This window comes from Bacidia gigantensis, assembly GCF_019456465.1.
Source record: "Bacidia gigantensis strain McMullin 20006 chromosome Unknown contig_125, whole genome shotgun sequence".
Lineage (NCBI taxonomy): Eukaryota > Fungi > Ascomycota > Lecanoromycetes > Lecanorales > Ramalinaceae > Bacidia > Bacidia gigantensis.
In genome coordinates this window covers 1,371,824-1,399,435 of record NW_025408591.1, presented here as the reverse complement: position 1 = coordinate 1,399,435, position 27,612 = coordinate 1,371,824, and the positions used below count along the sequence as shown (strand labels likewise).

The 27,612-nt window shown below is 49.5% G+C and overlaps 10 protein-coding genes and 1 non-coding gene across 11 annotated transcripts; 10 read left to right on the top strand and 1 right to left on the bottom strand.

The window, feature by feature from the left end:
• Nucleotides 1–580: 580 nt before the first annotated feature.
• KY384_001209 (uncharacterized protein) lies at nt 581–1,489 on the bottom strand (the record flags this gene model as incomplete). Its single annotated transcript, XM_044809740.1, has 4 exons — nt 581–744; nt 797–1,155; nt 1,210–1,392; nt 1,437–1,489. The coding sequence occupies 4 exons, from the start codon at nt 1,487–1,489 to the stop codon at nt 581–583; spliced, it is 759 nt and encodes a 252-aa protein (XP_044673647.1).
• Nucleotides 1,490–3,303: 1,814 nt separating this feature from the next.
• On the top strand, nt 3,304–3,963 carry KY384_001208 (uncharacterized protein; the record flags this gene model as incomplete). The annotated part of the gene is made up of 2 exons (XM_044809739.1): nt 3,304–3,431; nt 3,486–3,963. 2 exons carry the CDS (start codon nt 3,304–3,306, stop codon nt 3,961–3,963), a joined length of 606 nt encoding a protein of 201 aa, XP_044673646.1.
• Nucleotides 3,964–4,553: 590 nt separating this feature from the next.
• Nucleotides 4,554–7,564, top strand: KY384_001207 (uncharacterized protein; the record flags this gene model as incomplete). Its single annotated transcript, XM_044809738.1, has 6 exons — nt 4,554–4,629; nt 4,688–4,998; nt 5,045–6,017; nt 6,062–6,409; nt 6,453–7,277; nt 7,332–7,564. The coding sequence occupies 6 exons, from the start codon at nt 4,554–4,556 to the stop codon at nt 7,562–7,564; spliced, it is 2,766 nt and encodes a 921-aa protein (XP_044673645.1).
• Nucleotides 7,565–7,964: 400 nt separating this feature from the next.
• KY384_001206 lies at nt 7,965–8,049 on the top strand. Its single transcript has one exon. It is a non-coding gene; the product is annotated as a tRNA-Gln (tRNA).
• Nucleotides 8,050–8,198: 149 nt separating this feature from the next.
• Nucleotides 8,199–9,679, top strand: KY384_001205 (uncharacterized protein; the record flags this gene model as incomplete). The annotated part of the gene is made up of 3 exons (XM_044809737.1): nt 8,199–8,407; nt 8,546–9,458; nt 9,524–9,679. The coding sequence occupies 3 exons, from the start codon at nt 8,199–8,201 to the stop codon at nt 9,677–9,679; spliced, it is 1,278 nt and encodes a 425-aa protein (XP_044673644.1).
• A 1,422-nt stretch (nt 9,680–11,101) lies between these two features.
• KY384_001204 (uncharacterized protein) lies at nt 11,102–11,662 on the top strand (the record flags this gene model as incomplete). Its single annotated transcript, XM_044809736.1, has 1 exon — nt 11,102–11,662. The coding sequence occupies one exon, from the start codon at nt 11,102–11,104 to the stop codon at nt 11,660–11,662; it is 561 nt and encodes a 186-aa protein (XP_044673643.1).
• Nucleotides 11,663–11,858: 196 nt separating this feature from the next.
• KY384_001203 (uncharacterized protein) lies at nt 11,859–14,601 on the top strand (the record flags this gene model as incomplete). The annotated part of the gene is made up of 2 exons (XM_044809735.1): nt 11,859–13,120; nt 13,170–14,601. The coding sequence occupies 2 exons, from the start codon at nt 11,859–11,861 to the stop codon at nt 14,599–14,601; spliced, it is 2,694 nt and encodes an 897-aa protein (XP_044673642.1).
• Nucleotides 14,602–15,749: 1,148 nt separating this feature from the next.
• On the top strand, nt 15,750–17,771 carry KY384_001202 (uncharacterized protein; the record flags this gene model as incomplete). Its single annotated transcript, XM_044809734.1, has 7 exons — nt 15,750–16,166; nt 16,229–16,254; nt 16,308–16,525; nt 16,572–16,861; nt 16,913–17,236; nt 17,291–17,464; nt 17,520–17,771. The coding sequence occupies 7 exons, from the start codon at nt 15,750–15,752 to the stop codon at nt 17,769–17,771; spliced, it is 1,701 nt and encodes a 566-aa protein (XP_044673641.1).
• Nucleotides 17,772–18,237: 466 nt separating this feature from the next.
• KY384_001201 (uncharacterized protein) lies at nt 18,238–21,042 on the top strand (the record flags this gene model as incomplete). Its single annotated transcript, XM_044809733.1, has 3 exons — nt 18,238–18,276; nt 18,466–19,686; nt 19,744–21,042. The coding sequence occupies 3 exons, from the start codon at nt 18,238–18,240 to the stop codon at nt 21,040–21,042; spliced, it is 2,559 nt and encodes an 852-aa protein (XP_044673640.1).
• Nucleotides 21,043–22,266: 1,224 nt separating this feature from the next.
• On the top strand, nt 22,267–23,880 carry KY384_001200 (uncharacterized protein; the record flags this gene model as incomplete). The annotated part of the gene is made up of 4 exons (XM_044809732.1): nt 22,267–22,515; nt 22,603–23,002; nt 23,052–23,334; nt 23,382–23,880. 4 exons carry the CDS (start codon nt 22,267–22,269, stop codon nt 23,878–23,880), a joined length of 1,431 nt encoding a protein of 476 aa, XP_044673639.1.
• Nucleotides 23,881–23,972: 92 nt separating this feature from the next.
• Nucleotides 23,973–27,260, top strand: KY384_001199 (uncharacterized protein; the record flags this gene model as incomplete). The annotated part of the gene is made up of 1 exon (XM_044809731.1): nt 23,973–27,260. The coding sequence occupies one exon, from the start codon at nt 23,973–23,975 to the stop codon at nt 27,258–27,260; it is 3,288 nt and encodes a 1,095-aa protein (XP_044673638.1).
• Between the last annotated feature and the right edge of the window lie 352 nt (nt 27,261–27,612).

Sequence of the window (27,612 nt, the reverse complement as noted above, 5' to 3'; positions counted from 1 at the left end):
GTGTGATTCACTGATACAAAATGCATGGCGGCTGAGCGAATGATTTAGCAGCAAACCCGAGGTTGGGACACTACAAAGAGCGAGAAGTTCTCGAACAGCCTCCGAGCCGTAATTCATGTAGCCTAAATGCGACCTTACCAATCCTCCCCTGCTACACGTGCATTACGCATGTCTGGTCCGCCCATCAGAGCTCGCTGATTGGTGCTCCAACGTCCTCGACTTAGCTTACCGGCCGTGGAACAAGCCTTTTCGAGAGCGGTGAAAGTATGGAAGTTCCCCAAATTGTGCCTCAAACGTCTGCTGCGTGCTTACTCGACTCATCTCTCGGGTGCAAGTTGATGATCCCTTGGTGCTCTTCTTGCCCTCTGCTTGTGGCGGAAAGCGGGCCGTGATCATGTGCTGATATCGCTATTGACTGATAACAGCTTAGAGGGCATTCGAGCTGTGACTTTCCGCAGGCGTCGATTTTCATAGGTGCGTGTTCACGGACTATTTGCCACTGAGTAATAAAGTACCTCAACAGGGCAGGCTTGACTACTAGCAAAGCAGAGTACATGGTGTAGGTTGCTCCCGCTTTGGCTCAGTCCCAGTCATCATCATGGGCAGTGCCACCAGCGTCCGTGCTGAAGACTTTACCAGATCGGACAGGTCGATCCTCAGTATCCTGTTCGACCTCGTTAGGGCGGATGATTCGAGAGTCGGTAGACTTGATAGCGCCAACGTCTACTAACAAGGCCTCCAGGTCTGTGTTGCGTGAGCTCATAGGAAGAATTCTGTCCGCAGCATGGAATGTTACCTTTCAATGAGGTACTTTTGCCCTTAAATTCTTTTAGGGTAACTATCTGCCTTTTGATATCCCCATCTTTATAGACAAGAATCGTAGGTGTATTCCGTTCTGGATAGCCCTCAATACACATGTTCGCTTTCATCTCACAGAATTTGACCTCTCCATATTTTTTTGCTGTCTCCCTCCATAATTCGGTCAAGATCCGAGACTCTGTATTCGTACCCAGTGATGATGTGAGGTGTACCAACACGACCACATTGCTCGAGGCCTCAGTGACGTCTTTGGTGTAGTCAGGCTTCTGGAGATGGTAGACCTGATTGAAGACGCTATGTCTTGATATGCTTGAAAGTTCTGCTAGCCGCTGTTGGCTGGCGGCTCAGTCAAAGTTCATTCCGAGATGTTTGCGTTGAGATGAGACCCACCGATAGTGATCTAGGAACGATTCATCTTCTTCATCTTCGAGCTCGTCCAATTCATCGAGGTCCTTGTTCTCTAGTCTGTTTTCATGTGCCTTTTCCCGTGCCTCGCGCAAAGCTTCTTGAATGATAGGGGTAGGCGAGGAGGGTCTTGGTGGTATAATCCCACGCTCGCGGAGAATGTCGTTCCTGTAGAAATTAGTCTCATGGAGAAGAGGGCGCTATCGACTGACCATTCGGTGTCGGCATTAGGGTTGTCCACTGGGACATTCACTGGCATGTCCATAGTGATAGAGGAGTATACGGACGTAAAGGAGATACATTAAAGGCCTTTTAGTAAGGGTTGCCTAAAATTGGATGCCTGGAAGCTGGGGTGCTGGGGGAGATTTCCTAAAAATGTGAAGATCGACAGATCAGGCAACTCGGCCGAGAGCCCGTAGCTCAAACTCTATTTCGGTATCCCTGATGCATCCTATCGGAGAGATATCTTGCAGCTCCACCACACAACGCACCTTTTCAAGTCTACGTTATTTTGAGAGCTATCAGTGAGATCAAGACCCAACGTTGTATTTGCGTATAGCTACAACGGGCCGTTTTCGGCCACATTTCCCGGCCCGACTGTATGTTGGGCAACTAGGAAGTCTTAGTGCGACACCACTCACTACAACTTCGATAAGAAAACGACGTCTTTCACCGCTTCATGCAGCTCGTGAAAATCTCCACTAGACTTCACGGAAGGTTGACAAGTTGATTCATTTTTCTGAACCCGTGATGGGGGTGTGTACTGCTGGCTCCACATATCAAATGACTTAGCGGGGACACTGAGAATAGGCCTTGCGTTGATCTGTATGGCAGCATTAAAAGTACTCGATGGCATAAGTATATGCCACCCCTCCCTACCGAAGGCCTTAAAGTTATTGCAGGCGCACCATTCAAGGGTTCGGCTTCCGAAGTTGAGAAGTGCCCTGTCTCCTACAGATATTGCTTTACTAGGGAAGCTGAGTGCATTAAAGCAATACCAGACATGCGCACATGAACTGGAACGAGGAACTGGTTTGATTTTCTGCCTTCCAAGGGTCCACTACTGGAGCACAACGTCCTTGCGGCCAAAATAATGTCACTCTGTCGCAGTCCTTCCGACGGCACCGACGGTGGCCTCGCGAGTCTGGCTTCTTGAGTACCCTCTCTATGGTCCGCTCTGGAACCTTGCCTCAACACGCTTGCTCCAACTCGAAGGACTTGCTCTCAAGACAACGGTTGTGTAGGTGAATGTCGATGTGTGGCTTCGATCGGAAGTCTATCGACGAGACTCTTGTGTTGCTCGCGATAGACCGCTGTTTCGTACATGATTTCGCTCATTCCTCGTCTTTCCCCCAAGGAGCTTCTGACCGCTCCTTCAACAAATTCTATACTTGCCGATAAGTACAATGCATACAGAAATACACAGCCCACAGTCCTTGTTTCGCCGTGACTCTATGCAACATCTGGCTCGGTTTGCCGGCGATGTTTGGTATCTGGAAACTTAAGCCGAAGATAGACTTAAACTTGGTCATTGAAACTGGTGGTTTTAGTCACAACAGAGAAATCGAGACCTGACCTTCGTGCTTTTCAACGCCTCCGCTGAATCCAGGGGGAGCGACTCGGAAAGATCACGTCCGTATTGTACATATTTCGGTCAACAAGACCATCAATAACGCTGGAGTATGGTCGGTGTGAGATGATATGCAGCACAGAATCAGCATCTTGTGCTAGCCATTTCACTAGGGGTGGCGCAGTGCAGAAAGAGGCGGAAGTGGCTGTCCTTTCCAGGTAAGTGTACATGGATTGTGTGGGTTGCCTGTACTTGTTGATAAATCTGCGATATTTTAGAGATCTTTCATATATCTCTTAAGCAATGTTCCCCAGGTTTCGAAACATTTCTTTTGCCTTCATCAGCTTTCAGGGCTGTTACTGCATGCGCCTCTGCATTCGTGTTCTAGCAGCTGGCTTCTCCATCTCCGAATATTCCTTCAAACAGGATAATTGCTTGCGCCTTCAATACTACAATTTTTCGAATAGTGTCATTGAAATTTCTGCGATTCCTACGAAATCTCCCTCACGATGCCTTCCACTGCCTCGAATTCCAATGACATAATAACCACGGACCGATTATTGTTACGCGCAGCTCGCCAAAGCGACCTTGACGACTTCCATGCAATCTTCAGCAACGACGACGTTATGCGCTATTGGTAAGGCGATCGTCTCTTGTCACGAGAATTGTCAGTCTGACGGAGTCATAAAAGGTCCAATCCCCCACACACTGAGCTTTCTCAGACAAAAGAATATCTCATGATCATGATCAATTCTCCCAACAACGGCATCATCGACTTCGTCATTGTTCTCCGGCCTACTACGCCATATTCAGGACAATTGGAAAATGAAGGGCCTGTAATCGGCAAAGCAGGGGTCTGGTCTCCCGCTTCGCATCCCAAGCCGGAACTTGGCTTCATGATCAATCGCGACTATTGGGGTAAAGGATACATGAAAGAAGCGTTGGGGGCCCTGATACCACTTGTGTGGGAGCAAGGCATTACGATGATGCAGGTAGACGTGGATCCCCGGAACGATGCTAGTATAGCGACGTGTAAAAAGTTTGGATTCGTGGAAGTTGGGACCGAAGAGAACACTGTGAAGACGCACTTGGGATGGTGTGATAGTGTGTTTTTACAGCTTGAGAGGCCCGAGGAAGGGGTCGAAGGGGGCAATGGGCGAGGAGAGTAGATTAGAGTGAGGATTAGAAGAAGGGAAGGTTCCAACTATCGCCTGTCAAATATCTAAAAGTAATAAACTTCTCGAAATCCGCGTTGTCTTTATATCGAAGACGGAATCACCCTGGCAGGATTTCGTATACATTGTGTCGATGATATGAAGATATCTGAGAAATCGACAACTTCTTTCAATTGAGACCTCTGGAAGTCTCGTGCAGACTTGGGTTCGGCAGAAGCACAAGAAACGCCCAAAGATTTGAGGAGATCGTGGAGGAGGGATTTCAGGGGTTTGTGAACTTTTTGTGGGCGAGTCTAAGGCTTGGCAAACCCCGTAGGGCTGACCGCTTTCGCCCACGAAGTTCGCTAGGAACACGATAGCTTTAGCTTTTGCTTTGGCAAAGCTGTACGAAGCCATTGTATGTATCTCACACTCGGACCCCGCTTGATTTGTCCAGATTCCTGTGCCACACTGTCGAGTGCGACCAATACGGCATGATATGAAGCCTATTCCTGAACAACGGCCCTCCGCATCTCAAGAGACAACATTTTGGCGTGGGGCCTGAGGGCATAGCGTCCTGACGTCGTGACGCGGTAGAAAGCACGATGAGCTACGGCAAGAAAGATGAGGACGCCGATGGGCCTATCCTCAAGGTGGATCGCACTGCGGTCTTCCAGGAAGGTAAACCTAACCCTTAGCAACCGCACCCACTGAGAGTCTAGCTGAGGTGAATGGCTAGCACGATTGTTCAACTACTCCCCTATATCGCCTCGGAAATGTCGCATCCTCCTCACCAAAATTGCGCTCCTTCTCTTCACTGGGGAGTCATTCCCCCAGAACGAAGCCACAGACCTCTTCTTCGGTATCTCAAAGCTCTTCCAAAATAAGGATGAATCCCTACGGCAGATGATGTACCTCGTCTTCAAAGAGCTTGCAAGTTCAGCATCAGATGTCATTATGATGACCCAAAGTATAATGAAGGACACAGGAGCAGCCGCGGACAAACTCTACAAAGCTAATGCGATACGAGCTTTATGCAGAATCATAGATGTACGTATAGAGGCAAACATTCAAGAACTTAGCTCACATCTTACAGGCTACCACAGTACAGGCGATAGAGAGACCAATCAAGACCGCTATAGTTGACAAGAATCCCTCAGTATCATCCGCTGCTCTTGTGTCCTCGTACCACCTACTACCCATAGCAAAAGACATTGTTCGAAGATGGCAGAGCGAAACACAAGAGGCAGCTTCGTCTTCAAAGTCTTCCGGCGGCTTCTCTCTCGGCTTCTCCACTTCGGCCTCATCCCATACCCTCCAGCCCAGCACTCATTATATGAACCAGTATCACGCGATTGGTCTTCTCTATCAAATGAGATCCCACGATCGGATGGCAATGGTGAAAATGGTACAGCAGTTTGGTGCACCAGGTGTTGTCAAAAGCCCAGCCGGCATTATAATGCTCGTAAGGATAGCTGCAAAGCTTATTGAGGACGATGCAGGCCTCCGAAAACCAATGCTGCAGCTACTCGACGGTTGGCTAAGACATAAAGCTGAGATGGTAAATTTCGAAGCTGCAAAGGCCATTTGCAATCTTCCCGATGTGGTGGACTCAGAAATGACCCAAGCTATCCATACACTCCAACTATTCCTAACTTCACCTCGAGCTGTCACCAAATTTGCTGCCATACGAATCCTCCACAACGTTGCCTCTTTCAAACCGAATGCCGTCCAATCCTGCAATCCTGACATCGAAACCCTCATTTCACACTCTAATAGATCGATCGCTACATTCGCTATAACAACGTTGCTGAAGACTGGAAACGAAGGAAGCGTGGATCGGCTGATGAAGCAAATAACGGGCTTCATGGGGGACATCACGGACGAGTTCAAAATCACCATTGTAGAAGCTATACGTACTCTATGTCTCAAGTTTCCCGATAAACAAGCTGCTATGCTCGCTTTCCTGAGCAACATACTCCGGGATGAAGGTGGCTATGACTTTAAAAAAGCGGTTGTAGAAAGCATGTTTGACCTGATCAAATTTGTCCCAGGTAGTAAGGAAGATGGTAAGCTTTCTATGCTTGCTGGCTGCTCACGCTGACGAACTCAGCTCTGGCACACCTCTGCGAATTCATTGAGGATTGCGAATTTACGAAGCTTGCCATACGAATCTTACATTTGATAGGTGTTGAGGGTCCAAAGACACCCCATCCGACGAAGTACATTCGGTACATTTATAACCGTGTCGTCTTGGAAAATGCGCTCGTCAGAGCTGCTGCCGTTACTGCCTTGGCTAAATTTGGCGTTGGGCAAAAGGATCCTGACGTCAAGCAGAGCGTCACAGTCTTACTAACAAGATGTCTTGATGATACAGACGATGAAGTTCGAGACCGAGCTGCTCTGAATCTGCGACTCATGAGTGAAGAGGATGACATGGCCAATCGCTTCGTCAAAAATGGTATTATCTTCCAAGCCTTTCATGATTTATCTAACATGTGTAGACTCGATGTATTCGCTGGCAACATTTGAACATCAACTGGTCATGTATGTCACGGCTAATGATAAGAAGACTTTTGCGACTGCTTTCGATATCTCTACTATACCAGTTGTTAGCCATGAACAGGCCTTGGCTGAAGAGCGAACGAAGAAGTTGACCTCAGCCACACCGACTCTCAAGGCACCAAGCACCGGTCCTAAGAAAGGCCCTCAGGTCAACGGGACTGCCGACAAGACGGAATCTCTACTGGCTGCTGCACAAAAGCACTCAGAGGCGCTTCTGCAAATACCAGAGCTCAGAGCGCATGGCGCGCTCCTACGATCGTCGCAACCTGTCGAACTTACAGAATCCGAAACTGAATATGTTGTCAGCGTGATCAAGCATATTTTCAAAGATCACGTTGTGCTACAATACGAGATCAAGAACACCATGACGGATACCCTTCTAGAAGATGTCTCTGTCAATGCCACTCCATCCGACGAGGAGGAGGCTCTTGAAGAAGAATTCTCTATACCTGTAGCGAAGCTCGAGGCGGAGCAACCAGGCACTGTCTTCGTCAGCTTCAAGAAGAATTCAGATGTGACTTATCCAATAAGCTCCTTTACTAATATTCTCAGATTTACCTCGAAGGAGATAGATCCGTCGAGCGGCGAGCCCGATGAGACCGGGTATGAGGATGAGTATCAAGTGGAAGATTTAGAGCTTACAGGCAGTGACTACGTAACGCCTGCCTTTGCGGGCAGCTTTGATCATGCTTGGGAACAAACGGGCGCGAATGGAGACGAGGCGTCTGAGACGTTGCAATTAAGCAGTTTGAAGAGCATTGCAGGTATTTACAGCTCTCTTTATTTCCTGACCCTACGGACTTATAATATTCTTCTAGATGCTACAGAACAACTTACGAAGGCGCTGTCACTGCAACCACTGGATGGGACAGATGTGCCGATATCGACGAGCACCCACATGCTCAAATTGTATGGCAAAACACTGAATGGTGGGAAAGTGGCTGCGCAGATCAAGATGGCTTACTCAGCTAAGAGTGGAGTTACGACGAAGATCACCGTGAGGAGCGAAGAGGATGGCGTTGCTGCATTGCTTGTTGGAAGCGTTTCATAGATAGGACCTGCGTTTGTTTTAGCGCTACTACGAAGAGCTGCTCAGGTTCGCAAATATGAATGAAGAGTATGATTGAGTCGGTTGGCGAGGCTTCTAATCCAACTCTTGGCCATCAGGCGTCTGTTATGGTAGACAAAATTATGAGACAGACAATCGCACCTGATGGTCGTACCGTGCTTTTCCCTGGTTCAAGTTACAGCAATATCCTTCGCACATGCCACATCATTCTAGGACCTGTCCCAAAGAATATGCTCGAAGAAATGGAGAAGAGGAAGGGGCCACCGGCGAATTTTACTACTATATATAAATTCAAATAAGAGCCGAAGCCAAGTGTTGACATCAACACTTGGTGTAAGTTCCTCCAACTTCGGATTTCCTTCCCACGTCTAACCAACCGATAGTTTGTAGTGTAGTGGTGATCACGCCGGATTTTGACGCACAGTACAAATCTTCCGGTGACCCCGGTTCGAATCCGGGCAAGACCTGTTTGTTTTTGGGCTCATTTTGTCTCATAGGCTCTTGAATTGGGTCTTAATAACATTGCTTCACTCATTGCGATTCGATGAAGCTCAAGGCACGCTAGAGGCCAGGGTTGTTATGCGTCATTTCATCTTCAATAATCAAGACGGCAACCATGACCAAGAAACGCAAGAGAACGCAAGAACCTTCCTCTTCCGACCATCAGAACGATAATGGACCCTCTTCCCAATCGAAGATCGATCTTGCGTACGGCCAGCGTGCAGCACTGCCGGGCTTAGATACCATCACGGCCTCTATCGAGGTGGCCCACGATGACGACGATGACGACGGAACAAATGCAATGTCATACCTCCGCATGGTCAGGTAAGCCTATCTACCCAACCTCATCTCAAGCACACTGGCTGAGTCTTCTACCCTTGCAGCTTGCAACCTCCTCCCAATAGTCTCTGCGGTCCCTTGATCCCTGAACAAAAACAATAGCTGACACGTACGGCCTCACAGATCCGAAGCTGACGCCCTCCCGACCCTCTTCGTAGCTCCAAAACCACAAATCGCTGGTGAAGAGGATGGAGAAATCCGCGAAGAGGATGAAGACACCCTGCTCTATGCCGATTACGCCCAAGGCTACTATAGCGATGGCGCATACACTGCACGTCCGAATCCTCAAGCAAGGCTCGCGCTTGCCAATGGCCCTACACACAAAATAGCAGACCGTACGGAGGACGAAGATGCAGACATCCATCCCCAAGTCGCCTACGCTACCGCCCTCCTCGCCCGCTTTAATTCTCTCCACCACGCCCTCGCCTCCCCTCCTCCGTCTGCCAGCACCGCCAGCTTCAAAACTAATGCCACAACAGACCCCACAGCCCTTCGCCTGAGCACCTCACACCAAACCTCTCTCCACAGGCACCACCTCCTCAAATCCCCCCCAACTCCCCTCACCCTCTCGCATCTACCCCACAAAACAACAATCTTCTCTCTCCAGATCCTTGCGACTCTCTTAAGGCCGGGGAATCTGAGGAAGAAAGTACAAGCGAGAAATCTAGGCGTATGGGGTTGGGGGCTGTTGGCGCGGTGTAGAGAGTTGGGCGAGATGGGGAGTGAGGAGGTGGGGGTTGTGAGGGAGGTGGGGAAACGGGCGGCTTGGGGGGTGAGGAGGGTGTTGGTGGCGGAGGATGAGGAGGGGGATGGCATAGAAGAGGGAGAAGAGGAGGATGGTGATGATGATGATGATGATGATGAAATGGAAGATGTCGTCGAGGAGGTGATGCGGAATGACGAGGAGGCAGGAGGAGGAGATGAAGTGCTACAAGCAGCGCAATCCCGCCTGCTCGCCTCCTTAAATTTCAGCTCTCCCCCTCCACCCTCATCCTCTACAACCAAGGACGAAGCACCAGCCACCTCTATGGACGACGTCGCACCCCCTCTTCACCTCTACCCCATTCCGCACTAGTCACCAACGGCCTCGCACCCGACCAGATTTCCAATGAGAAAAGCGAGGGCGAAAATGAGGAAACACCGAAGGCAGAGATGATAGCGATGCTAGACATGCTGATCATGATCGTAGCCGACAAATTCGGGCAGAGGGATTTAAGTGGGGAGAGGGTGGTGTGGGATGAGGTTGACTTTACGTGACCTTACATTGCTGTATAAATGCGTACAGAAGCAGACGGCATAAAGCTCACATACTCTTGGCTTTCAAATGCCGAACACCCTGCTGCGTTTACATTTCGAACATAAAGTCATTCGTGCCCTTCATCGGGTATGTTCCTGCCACCTTGTACCCTCTCCACCCTCAACGCCAGTCCCCGTCTTTCACTGACCATCCGCCCCCTCTTCCTCCTCGCCAGCAGCAACGCCCCACCCCCTAACTCCCCCTCGTCATGCCGTTCAAAGCACTACCAACTACATTCCCGTCTCAGCAGTGGAATCGGCACATTTGCCTCCTTCGCAATAATCGTGGCCAGCACCAGCCGCACCATGGATGTCTACCCATCAGGACTAGGACCCGCACCATTCTCAACATGTAGCGGCCCGCCCAACACATTCTGCGGCTTGACGAGCCCTGTAGTGTGCACGCCAGGTGAGGTGCAGTAGGAGTGCCGTAGGAGTGCACGGCGGTGGTGTGTTGACCACCCTACAAGCTCTCAGAAAGACGGGGTGGGGTTCAGCAAGGTCCCACCTCGGGACAGATCGAAGTTCTCTTTTGATTGCTCTGTGGAAGCTGGGACCTGGGGCAAGGATTCTTGGTTGGGGTTTGTGATCTTTGGCTGGTAATGCTAGTAAGGGTGAATTGGTCTTCATGATAGGCCTGGGGGGAATGGGGGGTTCAGTCCTAATGAGAAGTCTAAGGTGCCGCAAGCCTAATATTTTGCCTGTGCTGATGGTGGGCGCGACTTCATTGGGGCTTCCTTCTTCAGATTTTGCAATCTCAATTTCCAGTTTGCTCCTTTTGCTGTGTTGGCTCTCTACCTGTATGCTCATCGTCTTGTCTCCTTCTCCATTTCTATTCATGGATCCTCATATTCAATTTTAGAAGCTTCTTGCCCATCTGTAGCGATGCCGCTCTCTCTATAGCGATTGTGGTGCTTTCTTGTCTCCTGCCTCTGTTGTACGGACGCATCTCTTTTTGGGCTCTTCAGGTTCATACCATGAGCGCTGTAGAGTATCTCCTGAGGGTGATTATCTGCCTAGGAAGCAGATAGATCATCGTTTGAAAATAAGGCGGGTCAATTGTTGGTGCGCAAATCTTGACGTATATTATCAAATGGAATTGGCAGAATTGCTAGGTGAGTGACATAGTTGGTATCCAGGCGGCATCTTTGGTGAGCTTGGATGTGCGACGACAGGGCCTTCTTCATACGGTTGAATCCTGCCATTATGTGTAGGTAGGCGCAAGGGTATTGGTCACTTCTGTTCATCATGGAATTGTTTACTCCCGTTTTAGATTCATAGGGTTGTTAAAACCGTTAATTCCGGATCATCTCCCCTCCAGTCAATATAATTTTACATGGTTTACAACAGCTACACAACGTCGATCTAAGCTGAGACTACAGGATGACACCTAAACGTACATGGAAGAAGCCCAAGAAACCTCAGACCTTCAAAACACCTCGCCGTCAGTATAAACCGACTGCTGTTGCGGCTGCTTTGGCTTTGCATGCGGAAGGAATTACGCAAGAAAAAAGTGGAAAACTTGTTGGAATGGACCAGACAGCATTTTCAAGGATCAATAAGAGAGTAAGAGAGCGAGCGAAGGAAGAAGGAATCGAATGGGGTCCTGCAATCTACCAGGAGCATCCAGAAATCTTCGAGCCAAAACCACGGCCTGGTCGACGACTGTTTTTCTCAGAAGAAGAGGTGGATAAAATCTTTGATTGGGTAATAGGATCGCCAGAGCGACGCAAAATGCCTACTTCCGACATCATCAAACAACTAAATGTTGAAGGCTCTGCATGTTACGATGATGGTACAAAAAAGCCCATATCTCAATCACGATTCAACGACATCATGTATAAGAAGGGGTACCGTCGAGAAAAGGGTGAATGGAAACCTTACCTCGGGGACGCTCATCGTGAGCCCCGCGATACGTCTGCGTACTTGACATTTCCGGTATGACCCAGCGTCATGGACATTTGAATTGGGATTCGCGCCGGGTATCGTCTGTGGGAGTCTGGAGAAATCATCACTTGAGGTGCGCGATTTGGGTCAAGCACCAACCATGGCCATGGAGGCTGCCAATTCTGCGTGTAAAGGGCACGAACACCTGAGTGGAGGCTAACATAGATTGAGCTTGCAAGAGTATTAGTTCATAATGGCAGACCCCTTCAGCCTTGCTGCCAGCATAATTACTGTAGTGCAAGCTACCAGCTATGCCATCAAATTCATCGGAGAAGTCAAGGATTCTTCCCATGAATGCTCAAAGTTGCTTGTAGAGCTGAGCATGACAGCTGGAATTTTGGATAGTCTGAAAAATCTGCTTGAGAGTGACTCGGAAAGCTCCTGGCTTGCAACTGCCAAATCTCTCGCCAAACCCCAAGGTCCACTCAAGGAGTTTGGAGCACTTGTAGAAAGACTAATTTCGAAGTTGAAGCCCGCCACTGGATTGCGAAGAGCTGGTAAAGCTATTGCTTGGCCGTTCAGGAGGGAAGAGGTGAAGGATATGCTGGCAACAATCGAGCGTCAGAAAACCATGTTTGTTCTCGCTTTGGAGTTGGACCACGTGGAGCTGTCCAACCGGCTAGACACCAAAATCACTGAACTGACTGTACAAATGAAAGACCTTCGACATAGGGATATCAATCAGGCAGCTGCGGAGACTAGAACCAAAATCCTTAATTGGTTGTCGCAACTTCAGCCACACAAAAAGCACAGCGACGTGTCCGAGAGGCGTCTGAAAGGGACTGGAGAATGGGTATTTGATCACGAGCACTATAAAAGATGGTTCAGTGACGCAGCTGAAACGAGCACACTTTGGTGTCCAGGCATTCCAGGAGCAGGAAAGACGATCATCTCGTCTCTCGTAATTGATAGACTTAGGCGCAACAAAGGACTTGACGTAGGCCTCGCCTTCTTCTACTGTGACTACCGAGATATTGACAACCATACGACCGCAAACATCATTGCGAGCCTCACCAAGCAGCTAGCGCATCATCTTGAAAGCCTTCCCATATGTCTCACACAATTGTTTAATGACTGTGATAGGGGACAGAGGATACCAGATGTGGATGAGTTGGAAGAGGTCATCCTTGAAGTCTGTAAATCTTTCCGTCAAGTTTTCATTGTTATCGACGCACTAGATGAGTGTGACGCCGCGAGATATCGACCTTCTTTGCTCAAGATTCTTGCTTTACTGGAGAAACGATCCGCGAAGCTTTTCATCACTAGCAGGCCCTTCGCTGATGATATTCGGAAAAGTTTCGGTCAAGGGCCTCAAATCTCGATAAGCGCACAACAAACAGACATTAGAAGGTATCTGCAAGATCGCATCAGTAACAATGCTGCTGCCGAGGACATTATGGAAAGACGTCTTCAGGCAGAGATTTTCTCAGTCATTTCCGAAGGCGCTAATGGCATGTAAGTCTCTCACTCCTACTGTTATGCGGTGGTCTGAACAAGACCATAGGTTTCTGCTTCCAGCTTTGCAAATTCAAACTATACTAGATGAGACAACAAGAAAAGGCATGCGCAAGGCTCTCAGAAAGATGCCTAAGAGCCTGGACGCCACTTTTGGAGAGACCTTGAAACGACTTCAGCGGCAATCAAGAGGCCGTTCTCAGCTTGGCCTCGATACATTGATGTGGATATCACATGCGAAGAGACCGCTCCGTGTTGATGAGTTGCAGCAAGCATTGGCAATCGACGATGAGGACACATCGCTAGACACTGAGAACTATGCCTCCGTCAGGCATATTGTAGAGTGCTGTCTGGGATTGGTTACCATCGACGAGGAGAGTTCATCGATCAGACTGGTTCATTACTCGGTCCAAGAATATCTGCAAGAACACAAAGCTGAAATCTTCCCCGATGCCGAAAAATCGATTGCGGAGACATGCTTGACTTTTCTTAGCTTCAAAGACTTCGATGATCAATGCAATAGATTGACATTATTCGACACGAGGATTCGAACATATCCATTTCTTATGTATGCAGCGCAAAATTGGGGTGTGCATGCAAAACTTTCTCCTTGCAACACTTTACTGAGCCAGATAATGCGCTTCACGAACCTGGAGCTAAATCTTTTTTCCGCCGAGCAGGCTTTCCAGGCTAAATTCTGGTACAGAGACCCGTCTCAGCCAAGAAGATATGGTGCCGACTGGGAGAGATGGTACGAAGAAACCCGGAGGCGGCAGACTGGCCTTCACGTTGCGTCCCGCTGGGGCCTTGATGCTCTGGCCGTTCATATTCTGCAGGAAAGCATTGACGTGAACGCTCGGAACAGTCGTGGAGAGACGGCATTATGGTGGGCGGTAAGAAACGAGCTCGATAGTATTGTGGAAATGCTGCTCGACGCTCGGGCTGATGGTAGCCTGTTCGAGACAAAGTATGGCGATACCCCGATCATCCTTGCAACAGCATCGAACAACGAGAAGACAGTGCGATTGCTGCTCAGATCGCAAGTTGACTGCAACAAGGGCAACTCATCTGCAGAGACGGCGCTGTACAAAGCCGCTGTCAACGATAACCTGGTTATCGTAAAAATGCTCTTGGATGCAGGTGCCCTTCCCAACGTCCAATCACACTATTCTCAAAGCGGTGGTAGGGTACTCCTACGTGCGGAACAGGCAGGTCAAATTGAGATTATACTCACGCAATTTGACAAAGACGGGGGAGGTGCCTCCGACTACAATGGGAAATCTGCTCTTCAAACGGCGCTTGATAATGACAATATCGATATTGTACGAGCATTGGTAGACCATGATGTCACAATGGATCAAGGCCAACGGGAAATCTATGAAAAGCTTCTAGAAAGGGGAAAAGCTAGCTCCGGCAAGGTCGCTGATCGCCGCAGTGACCTTTCAAAAGACCCCGAGAATCGTGAGAAATTCTCGTTTTAAAGGGTTTTTTTGGATTAAAGATCGATTGTACAATCAACTGCAGTCTTTGCTATCTCAGAAAGCCTTCAACCTTTTTGAGAAATCCAGATGAAAGCGATTATAGAAGTCTTCCTCTTGAGGATTCACATGAGAGTGACGGGTCGGGGACAAACATTGTGAATAGTTGAGAGTCTAGCCAAAGTAACGGACACCCAGCCTTCGGGTGCAGCCGGCAGGAGAGCAGCTATCACCCTCACCGCATGTCATCAAGATGTCAAAAGGTCCACTGCAAATCCTTCCTTGCATGGTTTGCCACTTCTTACAAAACTCTGACACGGTAAAGTCTTCTCACGCTAGAAATTGACCGCGTCATCGAGTGACCGCCTCGAGTTCAGCCTGTACGATGTCAGATGTATGTCGTTGAAGCGGGCGAAGCATCGCCCTGCTAGGGCTGCGGAGTTATACAGAAGTCAATCGACGAGGCAAATTGAGGATCCATCGATTGTTCTTATACTGTTGTATATAGCAGGAAGTCAGCCTAGTTCCGCTGAGGGTACGGGGTAATGGGGCTCCACGCACAGTGACTGAGTATGACTCCGAGCGAAATTCTTTGGCAAGAACCCTCTCAAGCTTTTTAGGGTCGAGATATCGGTCTGAGATAATTTGCTGTATCATTCTTCGAAAACGTCGGCTCGTGGTAACGCTGGTGGCGTTCAAAAAGGGGCGAAGCTCTTTATACCCCATAAATTGCCTCCACGGGCTTCATAGGATGCAAATTACCTTACGCCCCGATCTTGCCGAATATTAACGAGACGAAAAGACATGCGTTGTTCGTGCCTCACTAGCCGCCAGTCAGAACATTAGCGTGGATATAATAAGGCGCCGTAGGGCGCTTTGATGCACCCTCCAAATGCAAATCGCCTCCCAAGCAATAATTGCTCTAGTTGCGAGGGTTTTTCGCGGCATCATGCAACGCCTCGTGGCGGGGCAAGATTGTCCTTACTCGATCCAATAAACATTGGTGACGTAGGATTGTAAAGTCTCATGGCGCCAATCGACGCTGGGCCCAAACATTCGGGCATAAGCCAGCCTCCAAGGTTTTCTTTAAATGCCCATACCATAACACATGCCAGCGACCTCAAGTATGACCTGCGAGCTAGATCTGTAGGATGTATGTTGGCATGGGCAGATCAGCGACACCAGCTTTGGAGACCCTCCAACAGATCCTAGGTTATGAGCAGTGTGCCGCAGAGGAACAATGGTACTCCCAAGATTCTGAGAGACTGTTTGAATCAGACAGTTCCAAATCTTGGATTGATCTGCATCTTTTAGAGTCTCATCAAATTCACAAGACTCGACTCAGCGCTGAAAAGTACGGACGATATCATGAGTACCCAAGGCCGGGTGCTGAAACACCAATCGAAGAGTCCGCATCGGATAATTCAATACATCCACCCCCGGCGTATGATTCGACTCTCGAAGATGACAACCAGGTTATTCGGTGTCCTCTTTCAGAGGAGGCTGAAGGGTCGGTAGTCATGTCGAGGAGGATCAGGAGTCCCGACGAGCTCAGGAGAGTCTCCTCTGTAAGTCCTTCATGGATTTCGCCATTACTGTCAAAATTCCGATGATTCTGAGATATCAATAGGAGACCAATACGCGTACACGTTTATGGTGAGTTTTACCGTCGTCCGGTGAAGACTCAGGCCAATGACGGCGGAATGTAGTTTCGTCAGGCAGTATCATTCTTTCGGTCGCTTGCGTATTCATAAAGATCTTTTCGAGGCCCTACTCTCAGCTTTCCAGATCTTGCCAAGGTTCAGGGAATTCGCTCTCTCTTTCGGCTTCAAGGAGACGGAGACTGAAGTGGCCCACCCTCCTCTTAAATTTCGAACATTGTTCCCGCCTCGCACAACAGATGTAGCCCCAACTAATAGTGGATTCGGTATGTATTCGCCTTGAATCCTGTGGTCCAAGTCTGATTAGCACAGAATGTGCCTATGCGATCAGATATGTAGATCTCAATAAGCGGAGAGACGACAAACCCTGGTCATTGCGGCAGACAGCTGTCTACCATCGATATGATGCGCAGGTGCAGACATCTACTTGGTGTTGTGTTGCGGCATCAGAACAAGTAGAGACTTGCTTGGACCAATTCGCCGAGGCATTTCAGCGTTGCGACGCGACTACCTCGTTTGGAGCCCATGCCATGCTTCTTGATACCGCACTCGTAGGCTGGCGGCCTTTCATGATAAACTTGACAGAGAGGATCAACCAGCAGGTAAACAGTGGGTTCGTTCGAGCAAAGCTTTAGGCTAATCTTGGACTGCAGTCAGACAAGATACTCGTCGCCTCGACCGATGAAAGACAGCCACTTAGCTTAGTAGACATTGACGATCGTCAATCCTTAAAAGACCTCGAAGACGAGGTCCTCGATATTATTCTAGCTTTAGACTCACTATTTGAAACCATTGACGCCCTATCGAACAAGTTTGATCAGTATCGCCACCTGAATGCTGAACTTACTGGCCAGGTTATAGACGGGTTTGACAACCAAATAGTAGCCCAGGCCTTTCAAGAAAGACGTGCAACAGTCAATATACACCGAAGAAAGATCCAGAACTTATACGAGAAAGTCAAGGGGATGATCAGCCTTGTAAGCGAGCGATCTCGCTTTGAAATGTTGGTAGACGAGGCTGACAATTGCTAGTTATCTAGCATTCTTGATCTCGGCAATGGGTCCTCGCTGAAAATGCTTGCTGCAGAAGCAACGAGCGAAAATATAGCTATGCGCCGTCTAGTCGAAAAGAGTACGCAAGATGCTGCGGCTGTAAAAGTACTTACAGTCATTACGCTGATTTTTCTTCCCGCGACGGTCGTCTCTGTGAGCCTTTCCTTTTCTCAGTGATCCTCCTTAGGCTAACGAGCTTACCATTCAGAACTTCTTCTCAAGCGAATTTGTTACAACAAATTCCCGTAAGGACGTCAACACTGTTGTGCTGACATCTAACGCATGGCTTTTCGCAGCAATATCCGTACCTCTGACCCTTGTGACTCTCTTCATCTGGTGGGCATGGATCAAGCTACAAGGAAGATCGAGTATGAAGTGGACAAATCAGCGAATCACACCCCTTAGTAAAATTTGGACACCCCAGCCGAAGCTTGATACGCTTGAGACCAAGATTACTTGAGCCCCCCTCGGTGAAGCGGAAGAGAGGCTGAGTAGGCAGCGAAAACGAGTGACGACAGACGCTAAGATCGGTATGAGAGCACGAAAACGCTCAGGTCATGATTGTCGCAATTCTAGGTCGTTTGTGTCGTCTCAGCCCTGACCGAGCGGGCTATAGGTAGGGCACTAACGCTCGGTGAAAAACAAGGCAACTTCACTAAGTTGCCTCGTTTAACATTGACCAATCACATCACCAGGTTGCTCTATCTCGATGTTGGGCTGTGTATGTCGGTCAATTGAGTCAACTACCATGAATAAACGGCTGATGCGAGTATTCTCAGCGTCGAAAACACATATAATGTCCTTTCCCGACCGTCAATCTATACAAACCAAAGCCCGCTCACCCCAGTGGCTTTAGATTCAGGAGCCATTTCGCCTTTCTACTGGATATTGTAGCTAATTCTACACCCTGTAGAATATCTGCTTAAATGCTTGAGCAGCATAAGAGTAACGCTTGTCCGACAACCGTCGCTCTTGATACACGCCAAATCTGAACAAATAGTGGCGACCTTACCTAGCGACAAGATGATGAATTCAAGTAACATACCAGATCATAATAATGGATACATGCTGATCTTCGTGAAGAGAGAAAGGCCCACACCTCGCCAGACACAGAGACATCCCCAGCAAGCGATGTTCCTTTTTCTCAATTGCAGCGCGCAAAAACCGAAAGCAGACCTGCGGCAGTCGCACGCCGTGGCCTAGCGCCTGGCCCGAAAATCATCGTGCAAGAGGCTTCATCGTCGTCGCAGCATTCGCAGCTGTCTGAGAGTCACGATGGCATAAATGAGACTCGAGATTTGGGTGCGCATGAAGTCCTGGTGAAGCATATTGGGCAACACAGTCCAGATAGCCAAATAAGAAACCCACAAGCTGGATTACTATTCCCGAACAGCATTCTCTACACCATGCACGTACACTGTAGACACTCCAGCGAATTGCAGGAATCCAACGAGTTCCACCCAAATGATGCGAGTAGCTACCAAGAGATTGAGAAGAGAGCAATGAGACTAGCAGAAAAGGCACAAGATGGGCCAGATGAAGCCAAGACGACAATTCTTCGCTCTGGTTATTGCACCGTTGCGAAACCAGACGGGACGTCTATGGCACGGTTTCGGCTAACATGCAGTGGCCATTGGAGTAACGTGTTAAACAATAGCAACCTGTTGAAGGACCTCGAAAGTGACGGGCAGCAGAAATTAACCATTAACATTTATAGAGAGTACCAAGATCTTCAACTCCTAGCTGACGAAGACCCATTCCTGAAGACCAAGAAATGGGAACTCGATGAAATGATCAAGAAGAATATCGATGATCGAGACTACATTTCTGAAGCCGATCTACAGGCCTACACATCAAATCGGATGATCAAAGGAATCATAGGCCATGATCCTTGTTGGGAACCAAGGTTGTCGTCACAAGAGATCGAATCATTAGCGGATAAAATCGTAAAGAAGAATGCGAGGAGATTCCTAGCTATGTGTATCTACACAGATGTGAGCACCAAGTGTCTTGAAAAGCTTGTCGACAAAGGCTACCATGATCACAACTTACCTCAGCTTGTCGAAACTTGCTGCAAGTCCCACTCTAAACGTCGAAAACCCTTGGCACGTTATCATGGGATATTTCAAACTGCAAGTTTCAACGAGCCAAGAGAGTATAATGACATACCATCGTACATCACAATACCACTCATACCGGTAGATGCCGAGAGGGCTACTCCAAGCGACCGACAGACATCCCTTGCTTCCGAGCCAGAAATGGAAAATTTTATCCAAGCACGGAAGTCAGCAAAGGGTCGAGCTTTGATTGGGGAAGGTGCGCATGGTTTCGTGTATCGAGTTCGCCTGGAGCCTTCTCATCACAATCTGTCAGATGTAAGTCTAATGTGAATTCTTGATCGTCCTTTCCGGCTCGATTTGACTTGGGCACAGGATCCTTATGCCGAGTTTGCCCTCAAAGAATTCAAGCCCAAACCAAAAGGCCTCGATGTCAATTTTGCAAAGGAGTCCGATATGCTGCAATCATTGCGAAAATTTGCGGAACCTCACCTCACAACTCACATCGTGTCTTGGACACAAGGGGAGAAGTATTACATGCTGTTTCCGCTTGCAAAATGCAACCTGCAAGAGTATATGAGCATTCATACGTTCCGCAGCACCAAAGATGAGAAGATTTGGCTGCTGAAACAAATCCTTGGTCTCGCCGGAGCCCTTCGTCGGATCCATGATTTGACATTCAACAACCCGCTTGCCGGTGACCCGAATCTTAGTCCAGGTCCACTACACGGGCAAGAAAGAAAAGCTGGCTGGCACCACGATTTGAAGGGTCAAAACATCCTCTGTTTTGAGGTGAATGAAGATCTGGTACTTCAGATTGCTGACTTCGGGTCTAGCAAGATTCATATTATCCGCTCACGTAGCCATCCGACGCGCACAGTAGCGGGAACACCCACATACGAGCCACCGGAACTGGAGGAGGAAGGCTCTACTTCTCGACCGCATGATGTCTGGTCCCTTGGCTGTGTGTTTTTGGAGCTCTTGGTTTGGGCTGTCCTCGGCTTCAATTCGCTCAAAGAGTTTGAAGAGAAGCGAATCAAGAAGCGTGTCCCGGACCAACTACTGACGGACAATGGCTACTGGGAGATGAGAGACGGGAAGGTAGAGCTGCGTCCGGCGGTCAAAGATTGGATCGAGAAACTCAAAGTGGCTATTGCCAATGAGCCACAGCAACCCTTCAAAGAACTCCCAAACGTTATTCTTGCAATGCTCAATCTTAATCGAGAAAGGCGATTGACTGCAAGAGATGTATATCACCGTATTGATGACATCTATAACAGGAAGAAGCTCGAGTTAGAGCAAAGTCTCAACATTTCTGACCTCACAGGTGCAGATTTTGCTAACCCGATTGTATCCTTCTCCAACGAAAGCGACGGCTCCGATCGACTATCGCTGGACATGCCGCTCGACACGAGCCCAAGGCCTTTGAAGCACACGACACTCGTGAGTGGTGCGGAGCACCTGACGTCCTCGCCTACGGAAGCCTACGCGCAACCAGGCACTCGTATACAAAGTCGACAGAGCAGCAACTCGGATGAATACGCACCCACCCCGGTGCGTGCCGGAATTGGCACAGCTACCTCCAGACCCTCCGTCCGAAGGGGTGGGGGTTCAGGCTCCCGGGGCACGCTTTTACCACACAGCCCGAGATCAGGTCCCAGCTCAAAGAACTAACAAGAGGATTCGAGAAAGCCTGCATTGAAAGGACCTAGCCGCATGGGAGAATGCTCTAATCGAGAGCTTGTTGCTATATACGGCCATTGATCATCAATAAATTTCAATGCCTTTGGTTCAAACGGCAAGGTTGATTTCAAGGGATCGAATCGCTTTGCAGAACCAAATTCGAAAAGATGGTCATACATACGTGATCCTCCGCGAGAGACATCTGACTCTGGTGGCGCTACACACAACAGGGTTTGTCAAATCAACGATGAGCATAGACAACGAACATATAGGTCCTCTAAAGTAGCACTGACTGCGATCTCAACGTCGCGCCATTCTTCTCAATATGACCGTCGACAACTTCTCAACGATCACAGGAAAGCAACTCGCATCTGGATATTTATGTTGGAATTGCGTTTGGGAAGGGACATATGACTGACTCGGGTATAGACGAATCACATGATGATAATGTGTTGGTCTTGACAGATAGAAGCATTTCCCCTCTGAAGTGACAGTGATATTAAGAAAGAGTGAATATAAAAAAGCTCCTGTTACGGCGACTCTGCTAGTGGCAATTGATGCCAAGAGAACTTGAAACAAGGGGCAGTGCCCCTCTCGAGCCCACCCTGATTGTATGGTTGTGCTTGGCTCCAAGATTTATTATTACGAGGCCATTGCTATATCCTGCTGTAGGTGCTGCAGTAGAGGTAGATCCTCGGCGATCATGACGTGCTGTAGTACGTAGCATAGACATTCAATGATCAAAAGGAGAAATCAAGGGTCTTGGATTGCAGTAGTCGTTCTATTTCGCGGGGGGAGGCTGGAAAGGCGCAAAAGAAGACTTGCAGCCAATCAGAGGCCGAGACCCGCCGTTCAAGTTCCCTGGAAATTTCATCCACCACAATCCGACCCCTACTCGAACATCCAGGAGCATTTGCGCCCACTGTTCCCCCCTTTGTGTTCAAGCTCTCTCCTATCGCAGTCTCCGTCGCTCGCTTTCTATTCATTTTCTGCGACTCGCACGTCCATGGAGCATCGGTGCTGCGCATCTAAGGATCTGCGACCCTAATCCGCCGCAATAATTCTCCAACCATAAACTGCACTCATCCGAACGGGCAGGGTACCCATTGTATCTATACATGACATCTTTCAAGAAACTGCATCGAAGCACACCATCTGAACCGTAGTCCTTGGACTTGAAGGGCAGGCAAGAGCTGAAAGGCCACGAGCGCAACCATGTCCTTCCTCTTTGGCAAAAAAAACAAGGGAGAGAAGGATCGAGGGGCGCCTCCCACCAGAGATGGAGCGCCATCAGCAGCGTCGGGCACATCTATACCACCCACCATCAATGGTGCCAGGGCGAGAGGACTCAGCGGGGTCTCTAGCCCAGTGCCAGGGGCGGGTGCGAAGATTACGGAGGGCAACAGCACCCCAACCCCAGAGCCAGGTCATGACCAGAGACCTGGCATGGAACATGAACCTCAGGTACGTTGTCGCAGACCTGAAAAGAATATTCCCACCAGACGGCCAGATTCACTGCTTCAGCTCAATTTGGTACTGACTGCGTAACAGCATGCCCCTCCCCGACCCCAAGGCCCAACCGGACCTCCTCCAGGTGTCAATCCAGCTGCGCTTTATCCGTGGTCCCAGAGGCGTCTGACCTTCACATCCTCACAGCCGAATCCTTTCCCCCGATATGGCGCCGCAGTCAATTCAGTCTCCTCGAAAGAAGGGGAAATATACATGATGGGTGGCTTGATTCATGGATCCACCGTCAAAGGAGACTTGTGGATGGTAGAGTCTGGTGGATCGAACCTGGCCTGTTATCCGGTAGGGACCACATTTGAGGGACCTGGACCTCGAGTGGGGCACGCAAGTTTACTCGTTGGAAATGCCTTTATCGTTTTTGGCGGAGACACAAAAATGGATGAGCGAGATAAACTTGACGATACTTTATATCTACTCAACACCTGTAAGTCGAGCGGATTCCTCTACGCGCATTCGGCCACTAAGTCTTGTAGCAACCCGTCACTGGTCGCGATCAATGCCTGCTGGGTTTAAGCCCACCGGCCGATATGGGCATACTTTGAACATCATCGGATCAAAAATCTACGTGTTTGGTGGTCAAGTAGAAGGCTATTTCTTCAATGACTTAGTGGCATTCGATCTCAATGCATTGCAACAATCGAACAGCAAATGGGAGCTTATGATCCCGTCTAGTGGAGAAGGTGGGCCTCCTGAAGGCGTCATACCCCCAGCCAGAACAAATCATTCAATGATTATGTGGGGTGACAAGCTATTCCTGTAAGTTTCGCGTCGGGGTTTGGGAACGAGACTAATTTGCTGCTCAGATTTGGAGGCACGAATGGCACAACTTGGTTCAGCGATGTCTGGTGCTATGATCCGAAAACGGTCGGCTGGAGTCAGCTGGACTGCATTGGCTACATTCCGGTCGCACGAGAAGGACATTCGGCTGCGCTTGTAGGCGACGTGATGTACATCTTTGGAGGCAGGACACAAGAGGGCACCGATCTAGGGGATCTAGCAGCTTTCAGGATTACCTCACGACGATGGTATACATTTCAAAACATGGGACCTTCACCTTCTCCTCGATCTGGGCATAGCATGACCGCTTTCGGTAAACAGATCGTCGTTCTAGCTGGAGAACCGAGTACGGCCCCTCGAAATCCAGAAGAGCTAAGTCTCATATATATTCTTGATACGGCAAAGATTCGATATCCGAATGATCAACAGGCACAGCAAGCACCTGGGGGGAAAGAGTCGCAGGCAACCGAAGACCAAGCCAGGAACGTGGAGTCCAACAGGCAGGTATGCAGCAACAAGGCATAAGTCCTCTTCATAATGGCCCAGACTTTCTCGGCAGAAAAATCAGTGGATCACAAGAAGGTGCTGTAGGTCCGACCCGCGGGCAGTCACCAGCTATGGGGCAGGGACCTAGCCCTCGAGGTCAAGAGCCTCATATGGCCAATGGCCCTTCTCCGCCTGGTGCTTCCAGGCTTCCTCGAGCATCTGTTGGCCCCGTAGGTCAGCCACCCTCGGGCCCTCCTCCACAGCAGCAGGCGCCTCCTCCACGAACCAATGGTGCAGCACCAATTGGTCAAGGCCCAAGAGCGCGTACACCAACCAGAGATGCATCACGCGGATATGGTGGGCAGTCCTTTGACCAGAATGAGGCCATGGTCGTAGGAGCTCCAGCTCCGCGCCAAGATCCCAATGCTCGTGCCATGAGTCCTGTCGTGAACGGCCGACGTACGCCCCAACAAGGTCCAAGGCTTCAAAGTCCACCTGGAGACGACATAGACCAACAGAAGTACGATCTTCAAGGAAGATCGAGGTCAAGACAGGGGACGCAAGGCTCGGCGCCAGAAGATTTAGTCCAGCATCAGCAGCGTTCATTTTCCAATCCAACAGGTGTCTCGAATGATATCAGCTCCCAACGAAGTGAACCGACGGCTCCTCTACATCATTTTCAGCAGCTGCAGAGTCAACATCAAGGTTTGCAAACCCAACACGAGGGCTTGCAAAACCAGCATGAAGGGCTACAGAATCAGCATGAAGGGCTACAGAATCAGCATGAAGGGCTACAAAACCAGCACGATGGGCTGCGAAATGAACACGAAGGCCTGCAGAAAGAGCATCAAGGCCTTCGAGGCGAATATAATGGTCTCGAAAATCAGCAGCAGAAGCTCCATCAAGAACTCGAAGCTGCTAAGAGCCGCAATGCTTGGTACGCTTCTGAGATGGCGCTGGCCCGGAAAGCGGGCTATCAGCCTCATTCGTCTCAAAGCCCAACTCTGGACGAGAAAGCTGCGCAATCATTCGGTGATGATGACAAACCATTGATAGAGGCACTGGTTGTAATGCGCGCCCAGCTTGCCGAAGTGCAACAGACCGTCGTGGAGCGAGAGAACATTGCGGCTCAACAGGTGGCTGAGATCGAGACACAGCGAGACAACGCTATCAGAGAGGCTGTCTATGCCAAAACTAAATTGGCTGCACACGGCGGTAGCCACGCGGGAACTCCTCAATCAGAGACAAGAGACCTTGGTGACGAAGAACGTTCACACGACATTGCCCGAAAGTTGGCAATTGCCCTAGCGACGCAGGAAGAGCTTCGTGCTAAGATTGCTGCTATTACTAATGATGCTCATAACGAAAGACGTGCTAGGGAGTTGGCGGAGAGTACCTCCGAAGCTGCCCAAAAACGGGCCGCTGAATTCGAAGGCTCACGAAACCCCGGTGAACTCGAGACGCTACGTAACGAACTTCATCATACAGGCAAGACCGCTAGAGAAGAGGCTGCCGCAAAGGCTGAAGCGCACTCGCAGCTTCAGATTTTGAGGGTGGATAAAGAGAACTTATCAAGACAACTCGATGACGCGCTTGAAAACACTAACCAGCATAGCATTTCGCTTGCCTCATTGCGAGAAGCTGTGACTTCCTCATCCGACAAAGCCTCCCTTTTGGAAAGGAAACTTGACGAAGAAAGACAACAACGTGAGCTTGTGGATAGGAAGTTGATGCAGCTCCGCGGAGAGCATGAGGAGAGGACGGCAGAACTCGATGAGACTACACGGAAATTACGTGATGCGGACGAAATGGTGAACACGCATGCAGCTGAAGCGAGGACGCACAGGCAGGCTGTTCTGGCAGGCCTTGATAAGCTTCATGCTCGTGGAACAAACAGGGATATCAACCCCACTGAGGATGAACGAGTTCCACTTTTGAAGGAACAAGTGGAGAGCGCTCATGCTCTGGTCCGAAAACACCAAGGAGATGCGGACAATGCTGCGGACAAGCTTCGGAAGGCCGAGGAGCGCATTGCTGGCTTAGAGGCATTCCAGGAGCAATCCAGCCGAGAAAGCTTGGTGGTCCGCAAGCAATTGCAAGAAGCGGTCAAGGATACGCAAGCGCTGCAAGCGAAGCATAGCACTGTCTCCCAGCAGCTTGAGTCTCACCAACGCGATGCAAGCGCCCTCAATGTCAAGCACAATGCACTGAAAGAGCTCCTGGACGAGCGAGGCCTAGCCGAAATGAACAGGTCGCGTAACCTTGACAGCCCAGGATCACGCTTCGATGCGCCTGACAATAGCCGGCTTAAGGAACTTGAGCAGCAGCTCGAAGCTAGCAGTCGATCTCAGGAAGAAACAAAGCAAGCCCAAGCTGAAAGCGAGAGGATGTATAGTGAAAAACTTGAGCTTCTCGAAAGTGACTATCAATCAGCAGTGCATTATGTCAAGGGCACCGAAAAGATGCTGAAACGCATGAAGGATGAGCTTACAAAGTACAAGAAGCAAAATGAACACCTACAGGTTGACTTGGACACAGCTCAACGCTCAAAATCTTCACTGGGTTCCGAAGAGTTGCTACGCCGCGAGCTGGATGACATGCATCACACAGTCGGTCAGCTTGAAGATCAATTAGGTCAAGTGCAGAGAGATCTCGATACGACCATACAAGAACGCGATGTTCACCGTGATACTGTAGAGCAGACACAACAGCAACTGAGCCAAGCTCGACAAGCACGGCATGACCTTGAACAGCTCCGGTCACAGAACGACGCGCTCGAGAAGCGTGCATTGGACGCGGAGCAAAAGGTCTCGCTTCTCCTTGATCAGGTCGGCAACACCGTTGGCAATTATCGCCGACAGTCACAGAACATGCACGGGGATCGTGCCAACGGTCACTCCCGGAATATCAGCGCGATCAGTAACGCATCGTCTGCCAACCCTGCACCCCTCAATTACGGGGGAAACCACGGTCACGGCCACGGCCATTCTCACACCAAAAGCACAGAAATTGAGCCCGCCTTCCCCGCTGTGCCAGAATCGAATGATGAGAATAATCGGAATTCTGTCGCGCTGGACTCCCTGGCTTCAGAGCTTGAGACTCTTCGGTCACAATGGGCTGACACTCACCGAACGTACCGATTGTCCAACCAATTTGACTCAGCTCCCACCTCTGCAACTGGCCCAGGCAACATGAGTGACTCTCTTGCTAGTTGGAGAAAGCGACTAGATGCTGAAGAGGCAGCTAAAGGCGGCAGCAAGCACGCAAACGAAGAAGGTAGTGAACGGGGTACTGAAAAAGATCGAGACAGCGGAGTCATTCGCCCGAGTGAAAAGATGCCTGGCGGTCTAGGAGGGCTGAGCGATACCAGTGAAGAGAGTGAGGACGAGAGGAGACCGCAGAGGAGTTATGTGATATGAAAAGGCGCCTGAGTTGGGCTGATTTAACAACGGACGTCGCGATCGTCCAAGCATTTTCCCTTACTATGTGTACTGCTGGACAGGTGTTTGGGGCCTTTGGATACCGAGAGCTTTTCTCGTTCGTTATCTGCGAGAAGGAGCGAGCTCGTGAGCCGTCTGTGACAGGGTATGTTTTGAGTGGGTGGGAGTGCGATGGTGGGAGTGCTGGGGTGGGGTGGGGGTTTGTGTATATCAGTCAAGCTTTCTGCATTGCTGCCGTACTACAGAGCAGCGTAACATGCAGTAATGTAAAATAGATATTTGGAAGCAATGACATTTTCATACCGTTCATTCATCCTCTGAGGATCCTTTG